Source organism: Dermacentor andersoni, chromosome 3 (genome assembly GCF_023375885.2).
Source record: "Dermacentor andersoni chromosome 3, qqDerAnde1_hic_scaffold, whole genome shotgun sequence".
NCBI classification, from domain to species: Eukaryota; Metazoa; Arthropoda; class Arachnida; order Ixodida; family Ixodidae; genus Dermacentor; species Dermacentor andersoni.
In genome coordinates, this window is record NC_092816.1 from 43,067,423 (window position 1) to 43,086,795 (window position 19,373).

General features: G+C 46.3%; 1 protein-coding gene across 1 annotated transcript; it reads left to right on the forward strand.

Moving 5' to 3' along the window:
- The first annotated feature begins 155 nt into the window (after window positions 1–155).
- On the forward strand, window positions 156–19,168 carry LOC126516707 (uncharacterized). Its single transcript, XM_055064243.2, has 7 exons — window positions 156–221; window positions 2,286–2,425; window positions 4,616–4,728; window positions 10,651–10,727; window positions 14,873–14,944; window positions 16,939–17,186; window positions 18,362–19,168. Exons 2-7 carry the CDS (start codon window positions 2,294–2,296, stop codon window positions 18,968–18,970), a joined length of 1,251 nt encoding a protein of 416 aa, XP_054920218.1. The 5' UTR covers window positions 156–221; window positions 2,286–2,293; the 3' UTR covers window positions 18,971–19,168.
- The last annotated feature ends 205 nt before the right edge of the window (window positions 19,169–19,373 follow it).

Consider the following 19,373-nt stretch of genomic DNA (forward strand, 5'->3'; position numbering starts at 1 on the left):
TATATATAATCAAGCTTAGTTTCAAGCGCATTAAAACAAACTGAACAATGCCTTCTTTCTCATCACTATCTCTCACTTCTTCCCGGTCACACTGTAAGCGCGTTTATGACAGCTGGAGAGGCTTCACCAGCTGCGCTCGAAACTGCCCAGATGGAGGGCGAACTTGAAAGGTGCTTGCAAGCTCTCGTAGTTGGATACACACTCGTGGATTCGTTTCTAAGGTAAGCGATATCGCTCTCAGCGTGAACTAAGAGTAAATAGGGATAAGAGATTGGGAGCAGTGGCAAAGAGTAATACTTGTGGCTAAATTCTGCTTAGATTGAGATACGCAAAGACCTGAATAAGAAAACGACTACGCTGGGAAACGCAAGCGCCGATCGGGGTACTCAAACCAATGTCTTGTCGTTCTGCGAAGCCGATAGGGCGATAATAAAATTATTGAAACGCAACAGCAATCTCATCAAAGACGTGAAGTGCAATGCTGGCTGGGCACAGCTACATATTGTTAAGCGATTTCGTTACGCTTTCTTGAGAGAGAGAGAGAGAGAGAGAGAAGGAAAGAAGAAAAGGCAGAGAGGTTAACCAGACTGAGTGCAGTTTGCTACCCTACACAGGGGGAGGGGAATGAGGAGTGAAAGAGAGAGAAAGAGAAACCGTAAGTCTATACCGCACTTTCACACGCACTAAGTGAGGTGCGGGATGTCTATAGTCTGACCCTCAAGTCTGTTGCCTTCAGGTAGTGAAGAAGCACTGGAACTGCTTTCTGGGCTAAGGAACTGTGAGGCCAGGCTCCCAAGATCTTTGCTTCTGTAAATGGCCTGTCGTCCAGTCTATTCAAGACACACTGGAGAGTCTGACGTTGGTTATCGAAGCGAGAACAGTGGCACAGAAGATGGCTTATGGTCTCTTCACACTTGCACTTAGCGCACATTGGTGAATCCGCCATTCCAATACGATAGCTGTAGGAGTTGGTGAATGCTACTCCTACCCACCGCCGACACAGCAGTGTTGCGTCACGGTTTCTTGACATACCTTAAAGTCCTACAATGTGAAAGGATAGTTTCGTGAGTCAGTTGGCAACTTGTAAGAAAAACGAAAACCGAGGCATGTATTGCCTTTTAGCCTGTCTGATGTACTTCCTTTTCTAAAGCGTGTATCCTTAATCCCAGAGTAAGCCGGGCAAAGCAGGGAGCCACACTGACTCTACATTGGGCAAAGTTGGCATTTCTTTTGTGTGTGTGTGCGTTTTTAGTGCTTCAAGTTTTTATTATAATGGTTGGCTGAACACCGGTGCAATGCCGACATGAGGTGGCATGATGCTTTGAAGAGGGCGCGTGACACAAGACTATACGTCCAATGCTGCTTTCTCAGTACGTAGGAAATAGATCCGCTATACGTTGGCCATGTAGTAGGAGTAGGATAAAAATCTATAGTTTTACGGTCATGGGTGTTTCAGCTAACCTTAGCCAGAGAGAGAGAGAGAAAATGATAAATGAAAAGTAGGGAGGTTAACCAGGACTGAGCCCGGTTGGCTACCCTACACTGGGGTAGCCTTAGCCAGAGTTAAAAAAATTATGCCGATGCACTCTAAGAGGACGAGACCAAATGCATGTTGCTCACTTTCGTATTTAATGTGTCACGCTATCTTTTTTTATCTGGCTGAATTAGATAATTAGTCAAGACTAATTAACCAACGCCTGAAGCAACAAAGTTAAGCAGAAAATTCAAATTAGCAAGTTGTATAGCGTTTTGCAAAACGTCTGATTACACAGTTTCTAACTTTTTATCTATTAAGTATTAGTGTTTTTCAGCTTACTGCGGATGCCCGCGAAATACAAAAACAAAAAAAAAATAGCACGTCACTTACCCGCTTGCGCACCGTGATTGCAGCGCTCCCAAACTGTCCGCATACAAACAACCATCTAACAACGCGTGCTGCCGCTTAAAAGGCGACAGGGCAGTGACGAAGGCGTTCGGCGTGCGATTTGCGCCAGCGACGTGCTTGCTGCCCGCGCGGTGGTTCATGATAGCGATAAGCAGACGCAGTGGCAGCACACCCGGCTAAATGCTATGTTCATTTGTGCGCTGAACGCTTGGAAGCAGTGCGATCACGACGCGCAAGCGGGCATGTCACGTGGTGTTCTTTTCTTTTATATTTCCCGCTAACAAGACAGATCAACACGGCGGTAGGTTCGGCTTCAAAGCAGACGCCTTAAAACTTCTTCAGCCGAAGTTCTCACGTCGACTGTCGCGAGTTCAGCACAGGATTTTCTGTTTCGCAACAGGCCACGCTATGCGCAGCAGCCGAAAGCAGCCCTTGCTACTGACTGTGATGTGGCACCTGGGTTGGCACCTGGTGCCGCACCAGTTTGCACCCTGCCGCTGCCCGATATACAAGGCCGCCGTCGTACCAAACTGGGCCCAGGTGAGCACCACCGTCGGAGTGTTTGTCAGGTTATCAGTGCGTTCGCCCTTCGATGTCCGTAGACGAGCTTTCGTTGGCCCATACTCTTCACTCCCTGCTTACGTATAATGTAAATGAGTACAATGTCGCGAGCGATCGCAAAGCCGGCGTTCAATTCACGATTACTGTCGGACTTCACAAGCTTATGATACTAAGTTACAATCATGTTGTCAATGCTCCTCGCGGTACGTGAGAGAGCATCCTTTTGCCCTCGCACAAACAAGAGGGCCGAGCTACACATAGCAGGCCATAATTAAGCAATGACTGAAATTTTACTGCACACAATTCCTATTTTTTTGCGAAGTTCCTCACAACTGCGCAAGCCTTTGGGTGCGTAACATTTGGCGACGCGATTGTGAAATTGTCATTATCATAAAGCTTGCCTGCGACCAAGCATTCGCTCTGAGTACATCGCCTGTCGTGTCTGTCTTGCGAGGCGCTTGTGCCATTGCGCTGCAAACATGCTCAATTTACCCCGCACAGCATAGCCGGCTTGTAAGGGTTAAGTACGTCGTACCGGTAATGTTACTCCTTGTTTTGATGCCACCGGGGGGCCCTGGACTGAAGGTTCCACCCACAACGGGGATGCACATCGCTCCGTGCCCAATCAAAATAACGTTTTATATCTCTCTCCCTCTCTTGTTTTGATGAAAAAGAAGAAACAAAACAGATGCAATTGGCGATCTTGAACGCAAATCCAGTTTTACATCTCGTGTTTTACCGTCCTTGAGGAAAAGAAAAAGAAAGAAAAGTAAACTATCTGGACTCGTATAAGGTTTCAATGAATCGCCGATACATAGAACTATCGTGCCCACCCATCCAAACTTCGGAGCTCTCAGCGGTTTCGTTACAACACAAGCGCACTCTCGACCTCTGGGAATGTTGGCGATGAAATACAATATGTTTTTCTAAGGACGTTCCAGACCAAAGGCGATAAAAAGAAAGAGAACTCAACAGCATGTGATAAAGAATTTTCTCGATAGATACTATGCTCTCGCGCTCAATGTTATGGCAAACTCACAACGTTGACAGAGAAGGGGCGCGTTGTATTTACGTGGAGAAGCTGCTGTTGATCGAAATCCGTTTACAGTTGCTCAGTGACCCCTTATTCCTCGTTTACGGTGACCTCCGGGGTTCTTATGTCTAATGATACAGGATAGAATTAAAAAAAAAATTATTTCGTATTTTCTAACACACGCCCATAGCTGGCCGGAACGGCTCTTTTCAGCTCTCGCCAGCCACATGTGCACCTATTTTAATGTTTCTCTACAAATTCGGAGCCTGTTTATATGAGCTCTGCTATAGCTGCCATTACTTCTGAACAAGATATATTCCAGAAGCACTAAAGGAAATATTAAATTGGTCAATTACGTTTCTGGAATAGCAAAACAACTACTCTTCTCGGAAGAGAAGGCTTGAAAAATTCAAAAAAAAAAAGAAAGCGCGCGAAAAAAGAAAGGGTCCGGTGGCCATGCTGGTCTTCAGTTTCGCCACTAGTTTTCTGTGATGTAAAGGATTTTAGCAGCGCATGCACGCATCAAGTGAATTCCTTATCAGGAAAGATACAGTTTAGCCTTACAGTTTAATAGAATCAGTAGCACAAACTAGAGAGCTTTGAGAACATCTACAGAGCCAAAACGGCTCACAATACATAACAACAATACATAATCGAAAAATTTTTACGTCTCATTGAAATTCCGGGGGTGACTTTTCTGAGTGAAAGAAGAAAAGAAAGGGACATACAAACACGAAAAACAACCCAACTACCCACGATGGTGCCTCAATGGCTAGGTCGTTCTGTCACTGAGCATCAGAGGGTTCACCTATCAGACAAGGTGGTCGCGTTCCCATGTGTTGCAGTTACAAAAAAACGCTCATTTGTTTAGATTTAAATGTAAGTTAAAGATCCTACGGATTCGCTCATAGCCAGTGCGTCACCGTTGAGGTGTTAAAACCATGCATGATTTGATTTGATGTTAAGTTTCTCCGCAAGAAGTGAAACATTTAACGCCACATTAACGGAAATAGCAGTTTTTAAAACAAACTGTACCACTGTAAACCGGTTTAAAGTTGCTGTTCAGTGCCACTGAAAGCAAAATGCGGAAACCATTACAGTGTGAACGCAATCTGTATGAAATCGTCCATATGCAGTTCTCCGGACTCGAATGGTACGAAGTGCTCAACAACCCCGGTCCTCTCGAAAAGTGCGTCGTGCGGAAGTACGACGTGGACAACCAAACCATGAAATGGATAGAACAAGACGGGTACGTAGCCCTTACACGTTTGCAAACACATGCTGAATAAAGCTGTCAATTCCACGCCGAACTGAAGCCATTCGGTAGGTCGCAAGCTGAACTGCTTTAATGTTGCTCCTCTAAAGACGATGGCTATTTATAGAGGGGCAAATCTTCGCGTTAGTGTATGGTATAAAGACTGAATACAAGTTACCGCGGAGTTTCCCCAACATTATTACTATCTCAAGTCCATTGTAAGGGTCGTACCGATTCAGCTGTCTGCTGCACGAAATATGAATGTGCTCACAGCCTTGCACAAGACTAAACAGAAAAAAAATCGAGGAGACGTTTCCATTGACGCAAGGTACAGGTACAGGTACAAACAACCCGCGGCATTCCCCAAACAGGTATACTAAACGTTACATAAACACACAAATTTCTAGCCGGGCGCCATCACAAAGGACCGAAAAAAAGAACAGAGAAGAAAAAAGACAGAAAAAGCTCTTTCTCGCCTCTGTTCATGTCCACTGTTACGCTGTAAGCATATTCAAAATGACCCACAAACTAGTCCAAACGTTTACTACATGCATGTTACTAGGTTTCCTAAGTTACTACGCGGCGATATTTACAAAGCTGCACTCTATACTTCCAACTTGGGGGCGAAAAAAAAAAGAACACTCAATGCAAATGGATAGCGTGCGTTATACAAACAAGCACGTAATAGTAAGAAACTAAGAAGCAGAACAGAGCAACACGCTCAAGAGCAACACCTCATTATTATTCAAGTTCACATGGCAGATCAAATTTATCAGCCATGGCGCTCAATGTTTAAGGCGTTTTTGCTACTGAGCACAAAGTACTTGTCGTGGACACTGTCGAATCAATTAAAAATGTAGGGAAAGCGTTTGAAAAAGTTTCTGCAAATAAAATAAACATGTAGAGCCTTGAACAAAAAAACCACTATGCGTCTCGAACAAACCCAAGAAAAAAAAAACGCAACTCCCGTGTTGGAATCTAAGTCAAGCGAAGTTCAAAGTGGAGCTGTTAAATACATGCGTTACAACTAACAGCGATGCGTACAATTTTGCCTACTTTAATCCTATACGACGTGTAATCTCACGGAATGTTTACGTTTATCCACCGCAAGGAAGTTCACAACATTATTGTGATGGAATTTTCATTTTCGTGTACTGCCTCGTTCACAAGCCCTGCTCAAATGAAAACTCCCATTGAGTGCCCGACTATGGACATCCTACACCTAAGTTCTCTCTCTCCCTCTTTCACTCCCCAGTCCCCTCCCCACGTGTAGGGTAGCAAACTGGACTCAGTCTGGTTAACCTCCCTGCCTTTCCGTCTTCCCTTCTCTCTCTCTCTTTCCCCCATTGAGGTGGATGCACGTTGTAAGACGTACGCACACAGCGATGTCACAAGGACGAAGGCGATACCCGATGCCTGTCGAGGGAAGAAAGGTAGATGACAAGCGCATGCACAGAAAAGTACGACAAGCATCCAGTGACGTTTAGGGATTCTGTAACTCTTATGTCAGAATGGGACATGCGCATTCTGTCGGATTGGCCAAGAGCGGGCACAAACCCCAGTTGCACGAACCCAATGGCTGTTATAAGAACGTAAAGTAAATCAAAGAACCTGTGCAACATAATGCACTATTCTACTGAGAGATTAGTGTGTTTTAGAGATGTCTGGGAGCCGACATCGCATGTTCATGTTTTATGTAGGAAGTTGCTTTTCTTTTTGTTTCGGTCGAGCAGTACAGATTTTTGGACAGCATACAAGGGTTATACTACAAGCTCCTTCGCGAGTACTTTAGCATACGTTTTGTGTCTATATCGCCCACAAACATATCTCCTGAAATAGCAACCGACTCAACAGGCAGCCACGTCAAACCCGGCAAAGTATAGGCAAAGGAAGCTTCGCTTTAAACATCAAGGCCCGAAGTACGCATCATTAATTAAACACAATGTCGATATCAGTTGGGAATGAGATTGCTGACTCACTGTTGCTTCAAAATTAACTCAGTGCATTCAGTTATAATTACGAAAGGTGTCAGCTTCGAAGACTACGATGCTCCAGGCTTTGATATAACTACCACAACTTCTTAAGACGCAAAAAGAAAACGACTGTGGTAGCTGTGCAACTCTTTTTAAGCAAAGGTTTATTCAACGTTTAAAACGTTATGTATATTTTTTGTTATTGCTAGCTTTTCAAACTTTGAAGTTTCCTTTCAGTATACTGTTGATTCGAGGTAGGCACTTTCGGCTTTCTGACCAAGCACTCGTAGTAACGACACGTTTTGAACATTCGCAATCCTGTACTAAGTTCACTGAGCATGCTCACGTAATCACTGATGCCTTGAACTCGAGGCTCTTCGGCTCATTCAGAGCGCACTCGGTGCTTTTCTGCACAGCCACGTGTGGAACGCGATGCCTAGATGTCAAACCCAGAACTCACTTTCTGAGCCGGTAATTTTGGGAGCCAGATGATTACCAGCCTTGCATCGCATTCACGCCACGCTTCTCCGCTTCATCCCGTAAAGCGCGTTTCCAAAACCGCGACTTTGTTATCAACGAATTCCATAGGCCCCGTCAAAACACGCGACGCAAGTTGTCTAGACTATTTAAAATCGTATACAGAGCTCTCCAATTGGAACGTAGGACCGCGTTCATATGCTTCCGAACACAGGTTGCAGGCATCATCGGTGGCTTCAAAAATAACTTATTGTCAACGGCAAAAGCACAAACACATTCACGTGAAAAATAAAATAAAGAAAGAGAGTAAGTCAGAGCCCGCTAAAGCTCACCGCTGATTGCCGAGTGTGTGTCCATGATTTTTTTTTTCGCAAGCAAACTTAGTTTAGCTAAAAGATAAATATGTGAGTTTCAAAGCTAAAAAGCTTACTTCGGCTGCATAATGGCTCAGTGTTTGTTGACCAACTCTGCGCAATGTTCACTTGTAGCGCTAAAAATAGGGATGCAGAAAAAACGAATCGAGCCAGGTGCACACGACGCCATTCCCAAATCAGCACCTTCGCAAGAAACCCTATATGAAGACTTCGCGTTAGCCGCTTAACTCTGATGGTTCCCTGCCCCTCCCAAGATGGAGTCGGTCCGGTTCATTTAGACCACAGTAACACATACGTGAAGAGCCAGGCAGATCGGACGACATTAAGCACTAACAGTTCCTGCCAGGTCCTTGAACCGGTGACCCTTTGTGCGTTGCGCTCCTAATTAATTCAGCGCACAAGTATCGTAACGGGACAAATCACGCTAGCTTAGAGTCACTGTATTGCTCCCACGGCTAACGTTAACGTCTAGCATTCTGACGCGTCCAGTCCGCCTGCCCTTAAGGAGCTCGCAGCAATGCGTTTAAATTCCTCTGTGATAGCGTCTGCTCAGACTGCACTGTCCAAAGATTATTTCCTCCGACAGGAGGCCTGTATTCAGTCTGTGTATAGCGTGTATAAGGACGGGGATGACAGGCGCGTGCGCAGAAAAGTACCACACGCATCAGTTTTGATTTGCACGCTGTGGTGAGGACAGCCACAGAGGAGACGGTGCATTGTCCTCTCGCAGCCAGAGATGCCACGTGCATGACCCTCGGCCAGTTCAGCGCGAAATGAGCTCTGGTTAGTGAATGCCACGCCAAGCGACAGGCGGCTCCTATTTGTTGCCTCATCTCGTGATCACATTAACGTGTTGCGCAAAATGCGTTTTCTTTTTATCAGTGTGGAAATGTTTCTTCCCACCTTAAAGGCCAACTGCAACGAAATGTCACTTGGGATAAATTGACTATAAATGCCTAGCGTATACTCTAAAAGTAATCATGGAAAAGACGCAGGGCTGGCAATTGCCTAATTTTGTAATTAGCGGCTACTAAATAGCGCCTATGCAGACCTGGCGACAAAGCGGTAGCGATGCGGATATGGCGAATATTGAAGAGCCGTACGCAACTGTTGATCTCTCAGTTCGGAAACAACCGTGCACTTAGGTGCATGTTAAGGAACCCCAGGTGGTTCAAATTTCCGGAGTGCCCCACTACGGCGTGCCTCATAATGAGATCGTGGTTTTGGCACGTAAAACCCCATACTTCTTTTGACCTCTCAGTTGCGCCATGTTGCGCCTAGGCAGCCAGGCGCATTGCTCGCTCATCATTTGCGAGTTGACGGGCGTCTCTCTCGGCGTGCGTTCTCGCTGTTGCGCTCGTGACTTGAGCTGTTGCGAGAATGCCGACGCCTTGCTTGGCCCTCGGGTGCTCGAACACGTACTCGAGCACGAGCGATGGTTGTGCAGTACACAACGCCGAGAAGTGGAATGCCGAACACGTCTGTCCTGTCCCAGCTTCAGAGAGAGAAAGCGTGCATCGCAGGCAAAGCAAAGCTTGCAGCGTTGCAAGCAAGTATTGCCTGCAAGCAAGTCTTAGAAGCTGTGTAAAAACTATTGATTTTGCATCTTTCCTCTTCCTTCTGTCTTTTATGTGTCTCATCACTCAGTTTTTTAGGTTATATTTTGCTTATTTCATACTTTGTTTCTCTGCTCTGTATTACGTTTTTTTTGTAACTTCTAATCCAGGGGTCCCGGTGCAGTCTCTGACTTTGGGACCCTTGTCTGTATACCATTTCTCGTAACCAGTTGTTATGAACGAATAATAAACTGAAACTGAATTGAAGTGTGACGATGACCAGCCGACGCGCACAAAGCGTGTAAACTGCAGTTGACGAAGCTGCACAAGCTACATTTAAACGGCGCAGCCATTTGCCCATCGAGATCTGCCTGGCAAACGCGTTCTAAGGGTGACTATAAGTACTACAAGCCGCGACGGCGCACGAAAACCGAAGGTAACGTTGAAAAATAAGTTGTATTCAAGGGCGATATTCTCGGGCGACCATTTCCGGTAGTGCCATCATCTTCGAGATATTTCGTGCGTCTCTACATCGGACGCGTCGAAGTAGACGAACAATATCCTCTCTGACACAGCGCCAGAAGCGAGCAGGAACCGCATGCTGCATTTGACACGAAGGAGAACGCGATGCGGCGGCTGTATGGCGTAGATGCGGTGGCAAGCCACCGAGGAATGCAATACCTCCAAAGCGAAACGGGCGATGCTTTATCACGGCCGCAGTCGGCCTTGTCTGGTCATCGGTTTGCGCACACTTATAGCACCGAGCCCCTCTACCTCGGCCGTGCCAGCCTCAGCTAGTTATCCTTTACTACACATGGCGGTAGTTTACTAGTCGTCTGATCGGTCTGGTCGGTCGACGAGTCCGGCGCTTCGAGCGTGCCAATCGAAGTGCACGCTGCCTCGTCTGTTGAACGAGGGGCGAGAAACTCGGAGAGCTGTCGAAGTGCACTCCAAGGTCTTCGTTCCCTGAGCTCTTGGCAGGAGAACGTCTTTAACGCTATAGGGAAATAAAGTCCTGTTAGTCTTCCGCGGGAAGCTTACAGCGTTTGTTTTTGACTCATTTTGACCAGCTTGTTTCCAGCGCACCATGGCGCAAAATGTGCAATGTCCAATGATTTTGCACAGAGGCTACTACATGTCTAAATTATGTGAAACTGGGCTTCTTACGCGGTCGAAAATTGCGTTCCAGTCGGCCTTTAAGAGCTTCTGTGTGTTTAATTTATGCATGTATTTTATTTTATTTTTCATCTCGTCTAGCTCCTCTTATATTTCATCACTTTAACGCTTTATCTCAATGTAGGGTATCCAGCCATTCCTTAAACGTTGCTAACTGAACTGATTGCTAAGCCACTGATTTTCTTTTCCCTCTTACGTTCTCTGAGAGATAAAAGTCGTCCGGGGAAAACTGAATTCTCCGCACGTAGATTGCACGAGGGAACAAGTAGGACGTAAAAAATGACTCGCAAGGAAGGAGCGAGTGAGCATTGGTTTTATCACGTGGCGCCATGATGCAGACACATTTTGTTTCTTCTCCAGGCCCTACGGCGACGTGGCTAGAACGAAGAAATTTGACTTCGTGGTGGAAGGGACGCAGCAGTTTCTAAAGAAAGACAGTAAGTGCTATCTGGCGCTTGCGGCGCGAGCTTCTTTCTGCACTTCAGCTTTCTAAAAGCCGTGTGACCTCCATGCAAAGCAATGAGTCCTTGCCCGCTTCTCTCCGTGATTCGCATAGCCCTCCTGTCATTGAAAAGACCAGGGCAGGTTCTCGTCAGTGCAGTCATTGTCGCGAAGCCATCGGCGCAGTGTTAGTTAGATGCTTGAAAAGAGCAAGAAATTTTGCAGCAGCAGAAGGAAATAAAGAGTGAAGGCAGGGATGTTAACCAGAACTGCGTCTAGTTGGCTACCCTGCTCTGGGGGACGGGAGAGAGGGAATAGAAAGATGAGATAGAGAGAGGGGAGGGGGAGGAAAGCTGCGGTGAGCTGGCGCAAAAAAATTTTGCAGCGTTCTGAAAAAAGTTGCGTTCTATAGTGCTCTGTTTTCCGCGGTGAATTTGCGCGTATACGTACAGGCTTTGTTTTTTTCACCGCGAGAAGACCTCGGGGTGCAACGACGAAATCGCATTTTCTTTTTGTTTGTTTTTGGAACACAATGTGATTGAGCTTTGAATATCGATGAATGAATTGGTTATGGCAAAACATTGCGACAGTTTCTGACATCTCAAGGGCGTGTGATAGAATTTGATAGTGTTCGCACCTGTCTTAGCAGAAAGGGTTAACACGTATGTTCAAACTGGGATAGTGCAAGCAGCAGTCTTCGGGTTACTCAATTTCAGTTGTTGTGAAAATACCATTTTCTTTAAGAAATAATAATAATAATAATAATACAGGCAGAGAAGGCACTTCGAATCGCACGTACAGCCGCCCAAATCATTATGTTCCGAAAATCACAAAGCAACCGAGAAAATAATATTTATACACGCCCCCAGTCATGAGATAAGCCGAAGAATATGGTTCGTTCATTCTTTGTGATTTTCGGAACATAATATACGAGCAAAACCATTTGACTACTCACGCTGCCTGTTCGTCTCAAGTGCGCTGATATGGGGTGACGACCTTAAGAAGGAATAGCCAAGCAGACGATGGGCCTAGCTGATCGCGCTTTGTGGGCATGCGCTTACTCTCGCCTCGTTTGCAAATTGGCTCCGTCGTAAGGCGCTGACGCACATAAAAGTCACCGCTCGCGCACGCTAGTTAAAGATTTGGGTGGCTGTTCAATCACACGTGCAAAGGAAAGAACAAATACTTTGCGTGTTAGCGTCTCCCTTGCGTTCTTCCTAGTTTTCAGGTCTTTGTTTCCTTGTCGCGCTAACATCCATCCCTTTTAACGTTAGATTGTTTACTACCTGCCATTTGAACATCTGCAGTTCCTGAAAGTGATCCTCCTGTATATTGTAATACGCAAAAAACTACTCGTCTTTGTCTATTCAAGAAAAGGAAAGTCAAGTTCCACGGAAGGATTAAAAAGAAACCATGAAGTATTTTTACCATCTTTATAGTTATTATGATGGCGGTGGTTGCTTCATATTGCTTGCGTAAGGAAGGTTATACTTATACTGTAAAAAAAATATAATAAGTAAAAAGAGGAACAGATGGTGCGTAAGGGGTGCCTTGTCATTAGTGCGCGTTGGCTAAACACAATGATCTGATTATGATCACGTGGTCAAAACTTGCATTCCCAGGGCAGGATATACCACGAGCGCAGATCTTGCGCCCACGCTCATCTGTAAAAACGTGTATACAGAAAAAAAAGAGTGATTTATGAAGCAATGACGACACTATTATAGTGTTGCAATGCGGCACTGTGGTGAAGTTTCAGCAATGAACCATCATTACAGGAATTCTAGAACTAACATACCGAAAGGTTGATTTAGAAAAAAAAAAAATATCCCTGCTGAATTTGTTAGCTTTCTCTATAGGCGCCGTTGTAGGGTAAATTATCCGTGCACGTAACGACGGCGGGCTGTCGTTAGCAAATCTTCATCGTTGATACTTAACTGAGCACACGCAGAGAAAGAAAATACCGCACGCGCACTCCGTTCACGTCAAATTACTCATGAATGACTAATATCACTTCGTCAATGCAATACACGATATATATATATATATATATATATATATATTTATACACACTCCCAGGGTTCTCCTAGGAAACCTAAATATCCAAAAATGTGAACGGTGAAATGGCGCCGCGTTAGCTAAATGCTCAATTGGTATAGCATCGCACGCGAAATGCGAAAGTTGTGGGATCGTTCCCCACCTGCGGCAAGTTTTTTTGTGCACTTTTATTCCCATTAATTTATCGTTTTTATATTTGATGTGTTAAGCAGAAGTAATTTCCCCTATGTTGTCCTTGGTGTGAGTGTTTGTTGGCTTCTTATGATATATATATATATATATATATATATATATATATATATGTATTTGCATTGGCGTTCTCTTTACTTTGTTAACAAAATGTCGTATTGGACTGAAGCACACAACTCGTTCCATGTGGATCCGCCTTGCGAAGTCCACTACTAGAGTTCGTAGTTTGCAATATGGGCCACAATGTAATTCGTTAAAAACGTAATTAGTGAATTTCTATTACTTCGTCGATTTCGCATCTAAAATTTTTTGTGCACGTGGTGTCCGCCGCTTCGAGTAGACCAGCTCAGGAACTAGAATTGTGACATTAGCCACAGTACACCATTAAAAAAATTTGAAAGTGCTATATATATATGTATATATATATATATATATATATATATATATATATATATATATATATATATATATATATATATATATATATATATATATATATATATATATATATATATATATAAAGAGAGAGAGAGAGCATGGCCACCCGCGAGTAAAATCAAATGGGGCAAGGGGCTGCCATAAAATAAGAACAACGAAATTTTCTTGTGCCGCACTGGCCGCTGGCGCAGCGCGTGCCACGCCTCGGACCCGATGATGGACGGGGGGCAGCCGATAACGGCGGCCGCGTCCAAGGCGAAAATGCCGAGGCGAAGGGAGCAACACACGGACGGCTTCACTTCTACCCCCCGAAAAAGAAAATATAAAAAAGTAAATAAATACGAACGCGGCGCAGACACATCGCTGATGGAGACCGCGTGGGAAACCCGCCCACCATTGCCTGGTGGTGACTGCTGGAGAAACTGTGGGACTCGATCGCTGCTGCTGCGCCAGCTAGATTTACGCGAAGAGAGAGAAGATGTAGTAACGAAAATGCCTGGTTACTAAGGCTATATACGGCGTCCCTGACGTGTTCGACTTGTGATGTCGCACTCCCCTTTTAGCTTGGCGTTTAGTGACGCCATTGAGGGAACGAGAATGTATGTAGGAGGAGATGCTGACGTCATAATTCATTTTCACCGAGTATAGCGCCGACGCTCCGGGTTTCGCTGGCATTGCAAGTTGAACTATGTCAGCCTGACGTCGGAGTGACATGTTTTTTTTCCGTGTCAGTTACGTAATTATTTACGATGGAGACGGACGTCGCAGCAACACGCCTAGCTCGGTTTCTTTACTGCATTACAGGAGGAACACTCTCGCAGCTAGCACATGGATGTGTGACACAAGGCACACACACACACACACACACAAAAAAAAAAAGAGAAAGAGTCGGAGTTTAGAAAACCTTGCTTTGCGTAAGAGTGTCAGAATGGGGAACATCCGACTGTGTTGATACGTGATCTTCGAATCTTCGACGCTTGTAGCGAATTGAAAGAACGCTATGGCAAAAAAAAAAAAGGGGGGGGGGGGGTGTGGAACAGAGCACAACACATTTTCCGTTTTGTTTCGTCCTTCTCTTATCGTTGTGCTAGCCCTCCGGTTCAAATCCTACAGATTACGTGAGAGCATTTTCTCCCTGAGGCGCTCGAGTGACTCACACATGCCCGGGCCTCTGTCAATCATGTCGGGTTTAGTGAGACAGCAGTGAAATCGCTGGGCGACGACGGCGAATCCAAGAAAACCACTTACGCAAAGTATGCGAATATGAGCTGGCGAGGACGTGGCATCAAGGTCGCTTTTAAATGAATGGTTCTGGTGCAATACGACTCAGTATACCATAACAAGTGTTGACCAAGTGGCCCGGCAACAAGTAGTGATGCTTTTGAACGAGTGTAGGGCGATAAGTACACAACACGTGAGTCATTGGTTCCTTTCTCTTTTTTTTTTACTTTGTCAGAATCATTCTTTCAGCAGATTCTGGACACGGACTTCTATACGTGGGCGCTGCTGCACATATGCTCCCAAGGAGGTGAGTGCAACTGACATTGTGAGCGCGTATTCTTTTGTAGAAATTATGGAACATACATAAAAAAAAAAAACAACGTATGACATGACTCTTTAGATATACAAAGAAAATTCTACAGCAGTTCGCATACTGCGAGCGTTTTGTGAACCACACCTGACTCGGAGCTCGAAGTGGTGCTTCATTACGAAGCGTATCCATTAGAAAGTGTTTCTACGCATTTCGGATCTCGACAAATCTTACTGCATGTGAATAACGATATTGTGCGCAATTGCATTTTTTCCTTTTTTACCTAGCAGTAATTATAGCTTCTTGTTACGTTAAACCTGAAATAGTATTGCGTTTATTTTTTCATGTTTAACACGTTGTAATTTTTAAACGGGAAATGTTCTGTGACCATAAATCCCGTACACTTATGTTGCGTGGCTGACCGCGGCTATCGTACACCCACTCCTTTCCGTAACGCAAGAAGACACTGAAGCTAAGTTAAATTATTCAATATTTAAGTGCAACGGGATGTTATCATCATTGTAATCTGGATAGCCAGCTACAACGAGCGACCGCGGAAAAACGACGTGCTTCTGAAGCGCGAGATTGTGGGTGGCCAACAGGATCGGCCCACACTAGCCATCGGGTGCTAATAATCATGTATTGACTGATCAACCCGACCAATCAACGCGCTACGCAACCGTTACGATGTGTTCTTGGTGACACCTCCGCAAGGTGCCACTAAGAACACATCGCATACTCTCAGAGCAGTATGTGTCCCTGAACCGGGTGTCACAGTAATGACGAAGAAACAAAGTTATTCTTCCAGAACACACCTGCTAACGTGCGAGCATTAAAACTCCTAAAAATTCCGCAGACAAAAAAAAAGAAAAAAAAAACTAATAGAAACGGGGGGTGGGGGGCGAGGAAAGCAAGCACGTTATTAAAGTTTGCCCTGCGCAGACCTTCTGCAGGATGCATACGCATTGTAGTAACGAAGATTTACTTTCACTCTGACAAGCAACCCATAATTTTTAAGTCACGGTGAGTTTTTCAGCGACTCTGTCATCGCCGATTTCATCGGTTTCGGGAACTTCTCAGAAGCAACGTGCTCGGAGCAAGTGCCCCTCTATAGTATAGTGCGGTCGCACAGGAGCCACGAAGATACCATAACACTTTGTTTCTTGTGTGCACTTTCTGTCATCTGGCGTCGCCCCATCCTTCGGCACCTTTAGACTCTTTTTCGCAAACTCAACATGTCTCTCGTAAAAACATGACCGGACATTCGTGAAATTTTAAAACAAGTTCAAATTCGTAAGTCCTACGAACAATTCGGGAGAGTTGGCGGACATCGCCTATAGAAGTTGATCACAAAAAGTATTAGATTAGTTCACGCTGCCGCGAATATGCGCGTACAAGTGCACTGGGTGCAATGTGTGTGATGAGCTGCATTATGGGGGGCGCTTTAATTTGCAGGCGCTCAGCATCCTAGCAGGGTGACTCACGTTTCCGCGTTCATCCAACGTTATGAGTCATCCCTGATTGGCACCACCATGCTTAGAACATAGGACTTCCTTGATATGCCTGTACGGGCTGCGAAAGCAGTATTCGTCTCTTTCCAAGACATAGGAAGCTAAGCTATCACAGAATAGCCACTATCCAAACGCCTAATAAAAAGCACAGGGCAAAATTAAAAGAAAAATGAACAAAGGAACCGATACGCACTGGCGCAAGTCTCGTCCTGTCTATCCCTTCGTTCGTCGTTGCCTATATACGTCTACGGCAAAACAAACGAGCTAAGTCCAACAAGCAGCGGCCTCAGATGCGTTTGCCTTCGCCGTGACGCTTTGGTCAGACTCCACTATGTGTGCTTGTGCAAAGCGTGTATCTAAGAGAGCTCTTGTAAATTCATGCGTCGTCAACCTTTTCCACTTTATCCGCGCTAACACGTTAGGCGCACGACAAGGTCTCTAACGTTTGGATAAAGCTATCTTGTGCTGCGCATCTTGCAGACAGTAAGTCCAAGCTGACGCTGACGTTTCGGGATCCCCTGAGCGTGATACCCGCCGATATCACGGCGCGCGTGTCCCAGACGCTGCAGAAGGTGGGCATCTCCCGCACCATCAAGTGGACCCGGTCGCCATGCATGATCGACCGCACCCTGCGCTTAGATCCCGCCCTCTCCGGGCCGGTGGTCATGTTCCCATCGCCGGAAGTAGTGGCGCCGTTCGACCGACCACAAGTGACCGACAAGGCGAACGTAAGTAGGCGTTGCTATCAAACTCGCTCTCACCGGATACTTAAAAACCAAATACTTCCACGCTTTACAAGTATTCAAACGGGACGCTCACGGCTGCTGATAAATGTGTACCTTCGTAACCTATTTGTTAAATTCACGGTTTCGATAGTTTCTCGTCATTATATCCTTTCCTCGTATGCTTCCGCGCTGCCATGACACAAAGTACAAGTAATGGCGCTTTTCACTGGCCGATCTGGAGCGGCCCCCGAAATCCTCGAGCGAGCGCTCGGGTTTCACAAATCCGAATCGGCCAGCGGAGCGCAAGAACGCTCCGCGGGGGATCACACAGGAAGTCTGCGTACACGTGACACAAACCGGTTCCGGAAACCATGCCCGACTTCCGCTCTGTACGTTTCCACCGCAGCTAAAGTAGCCGTCCACCGTGCGTAATTTGAGCGCGACTCTCGTAGAGTTCGTCATTTCCTTGTCGCGCCCGCAAGGATTGTGCATGGACAACGTGCATAGAAGGCTTCGTACAGCACCTGCGTCACCTCGTAATCGCTGTCGTCCGAGCTCTCATCGCTAAACGCGAGCTCTGCCGCAGCACCGAACGCAGCCATTTTGCGAAGCAACACAATGTTGTGCGTACCAACCGGGTACCAATTTCGCTCGAAGACGGAAGTGGGGCGAGCTATTTCCGCCCGAATCCGCGCCTCGGTGACGGAGCAAGTGAGAGCGATCCGGCTAGGAGCGTGTTGATCCGAAACCCCCAGCGGGAAGCGCGAACCCGCTCCACATCGACCAGTGCAATTCGGATCCGTTGCCGCGGAGCAAGAAATCGTGCTTCGAATCGACCAAGTTATATATACATATATATATGTATGTATATGTTTGTCGCCCCATGAAATGGCCCTAATACGAGAAACGCGCTGCAAAATAATTTATTACTCGTAAAACATAAGCTGATGTGATGTCATATCACAGGAGACAACTTGGACCGCCAACGCATGTTCTATTTCGCTCGCTTTGTTAAATTTTTATTTTTTTGCTGTGCTAGCGCCGTGCGTTGTTCTTCGGTATTGTGTACAGCACTGCCTTGCCAAAACGTTTCTCGGAAGTCGTGACGCTGCAAATAGCTTGCGAAACGCGTTGTAGACTTGAGGGCATCATACTTATGCTAAACTGGCATTCTGCAGGGCACCGACACAACCCACCAGCAGGGCAATGCGCCGCAGAAGACCGACGGGGCGCTCGAAACATCCGTGCAGCACAGTACCATCCTGCCTCAAGGAACCGAGCAAAGTCAGTACACCGACAAGCCGCGGGAGATCGGCAGGCCACAGCAAGCCGAGGAGCAACACGTGACCATCCTGCCTCAAGGAACCGAGCAAAGTCAGTACCCCGACAAGCCGCGGGAGATCGGCAGGCCACAGCAAGCCGAGGAGCAACACGTGACCATCCTGCCTCAAGGAACCGAGCAAAGTCAGTACCCCGACAAGCCGCGGGAGATCGGCAGGCCACAGCAAGCCGAGGAGCAACACGTGACCATCCTGCCTCAAGGAACCGAGCAAAGTCAGTACCCCGACAAGCCGCGGGAGATCGGCAGGCCACAGCAAGCCGAGGAGCAACACGTGACCATCCTGCCTCAAGGAACCGAGCAAAGTCAGTACCCCGACAAGCCGCGGGAAATCGGCAGGCCACAGGAAGCCGAGCTGGTGCCGACAGAAGCCGTGTCAAAGGCACCGCTGGTTCACATTGCGACAACACCTTGGATTCCTTACACGAACGACGAGGAGTCATGGTGAAGGAACGGAAGAGCTTTCGTTGTGGCGGGCTCAGCGTCAAAGGGTTATCTAACTAGACACCACTGGCCTTCAGCTATTGCACGAGCTCGAGTTTCGATGCACCTGACAATCGATGGCAGATGCTTTGCATGTCAAACAAAGAAAATCTGCTGCCGGCGCCAGCGAATTTAAATATAGCAATCGCTCAACCCTGCCGAATATTCGTGAGTTTGTCGTTATTGAAGGGGAAACGCTATAGCTGAGAACTGCGTGACCCCCAGTGCTGTGTCCTTCTTTCTTATTTTGTGTCCCGTGAGCACGTTTTCATTGTGTCAGCATTAGGAGTGTCAAAGTGTCAAAAAAGTGTGTGTGAAGTGTGCACACACACACACACACACACACACACACACACACACACACACAC

What these genes read in the sequence shown, in the direction of transcription:
- LOC126516707 (XM_055064243.2), top strand. Translation starts at nt 2,294, where the DNA reads ATGCGCAGCAGCCGAAAGCAGCCCTTGCTACTGACTGTGATGTGGCAC. An exon ending in AAATGGATAGAACAAGACGG is followed by an intron (nt 4,729 to 10,650) that starts GTACGTAGCCCT and finishes TTTCTTCTCCAG; the next exon opens with GCCCTACGGCGACGTGGCTA. An exon ending in GCAGTTTCTAAAGAAAGACA is followed by an intron (nt 10,728 to 14,872) that starts GTAAGTGCTATC and finishes TTACTTTGTCAG; the next exon opens with AATCATTCTTTCAGCAGATT.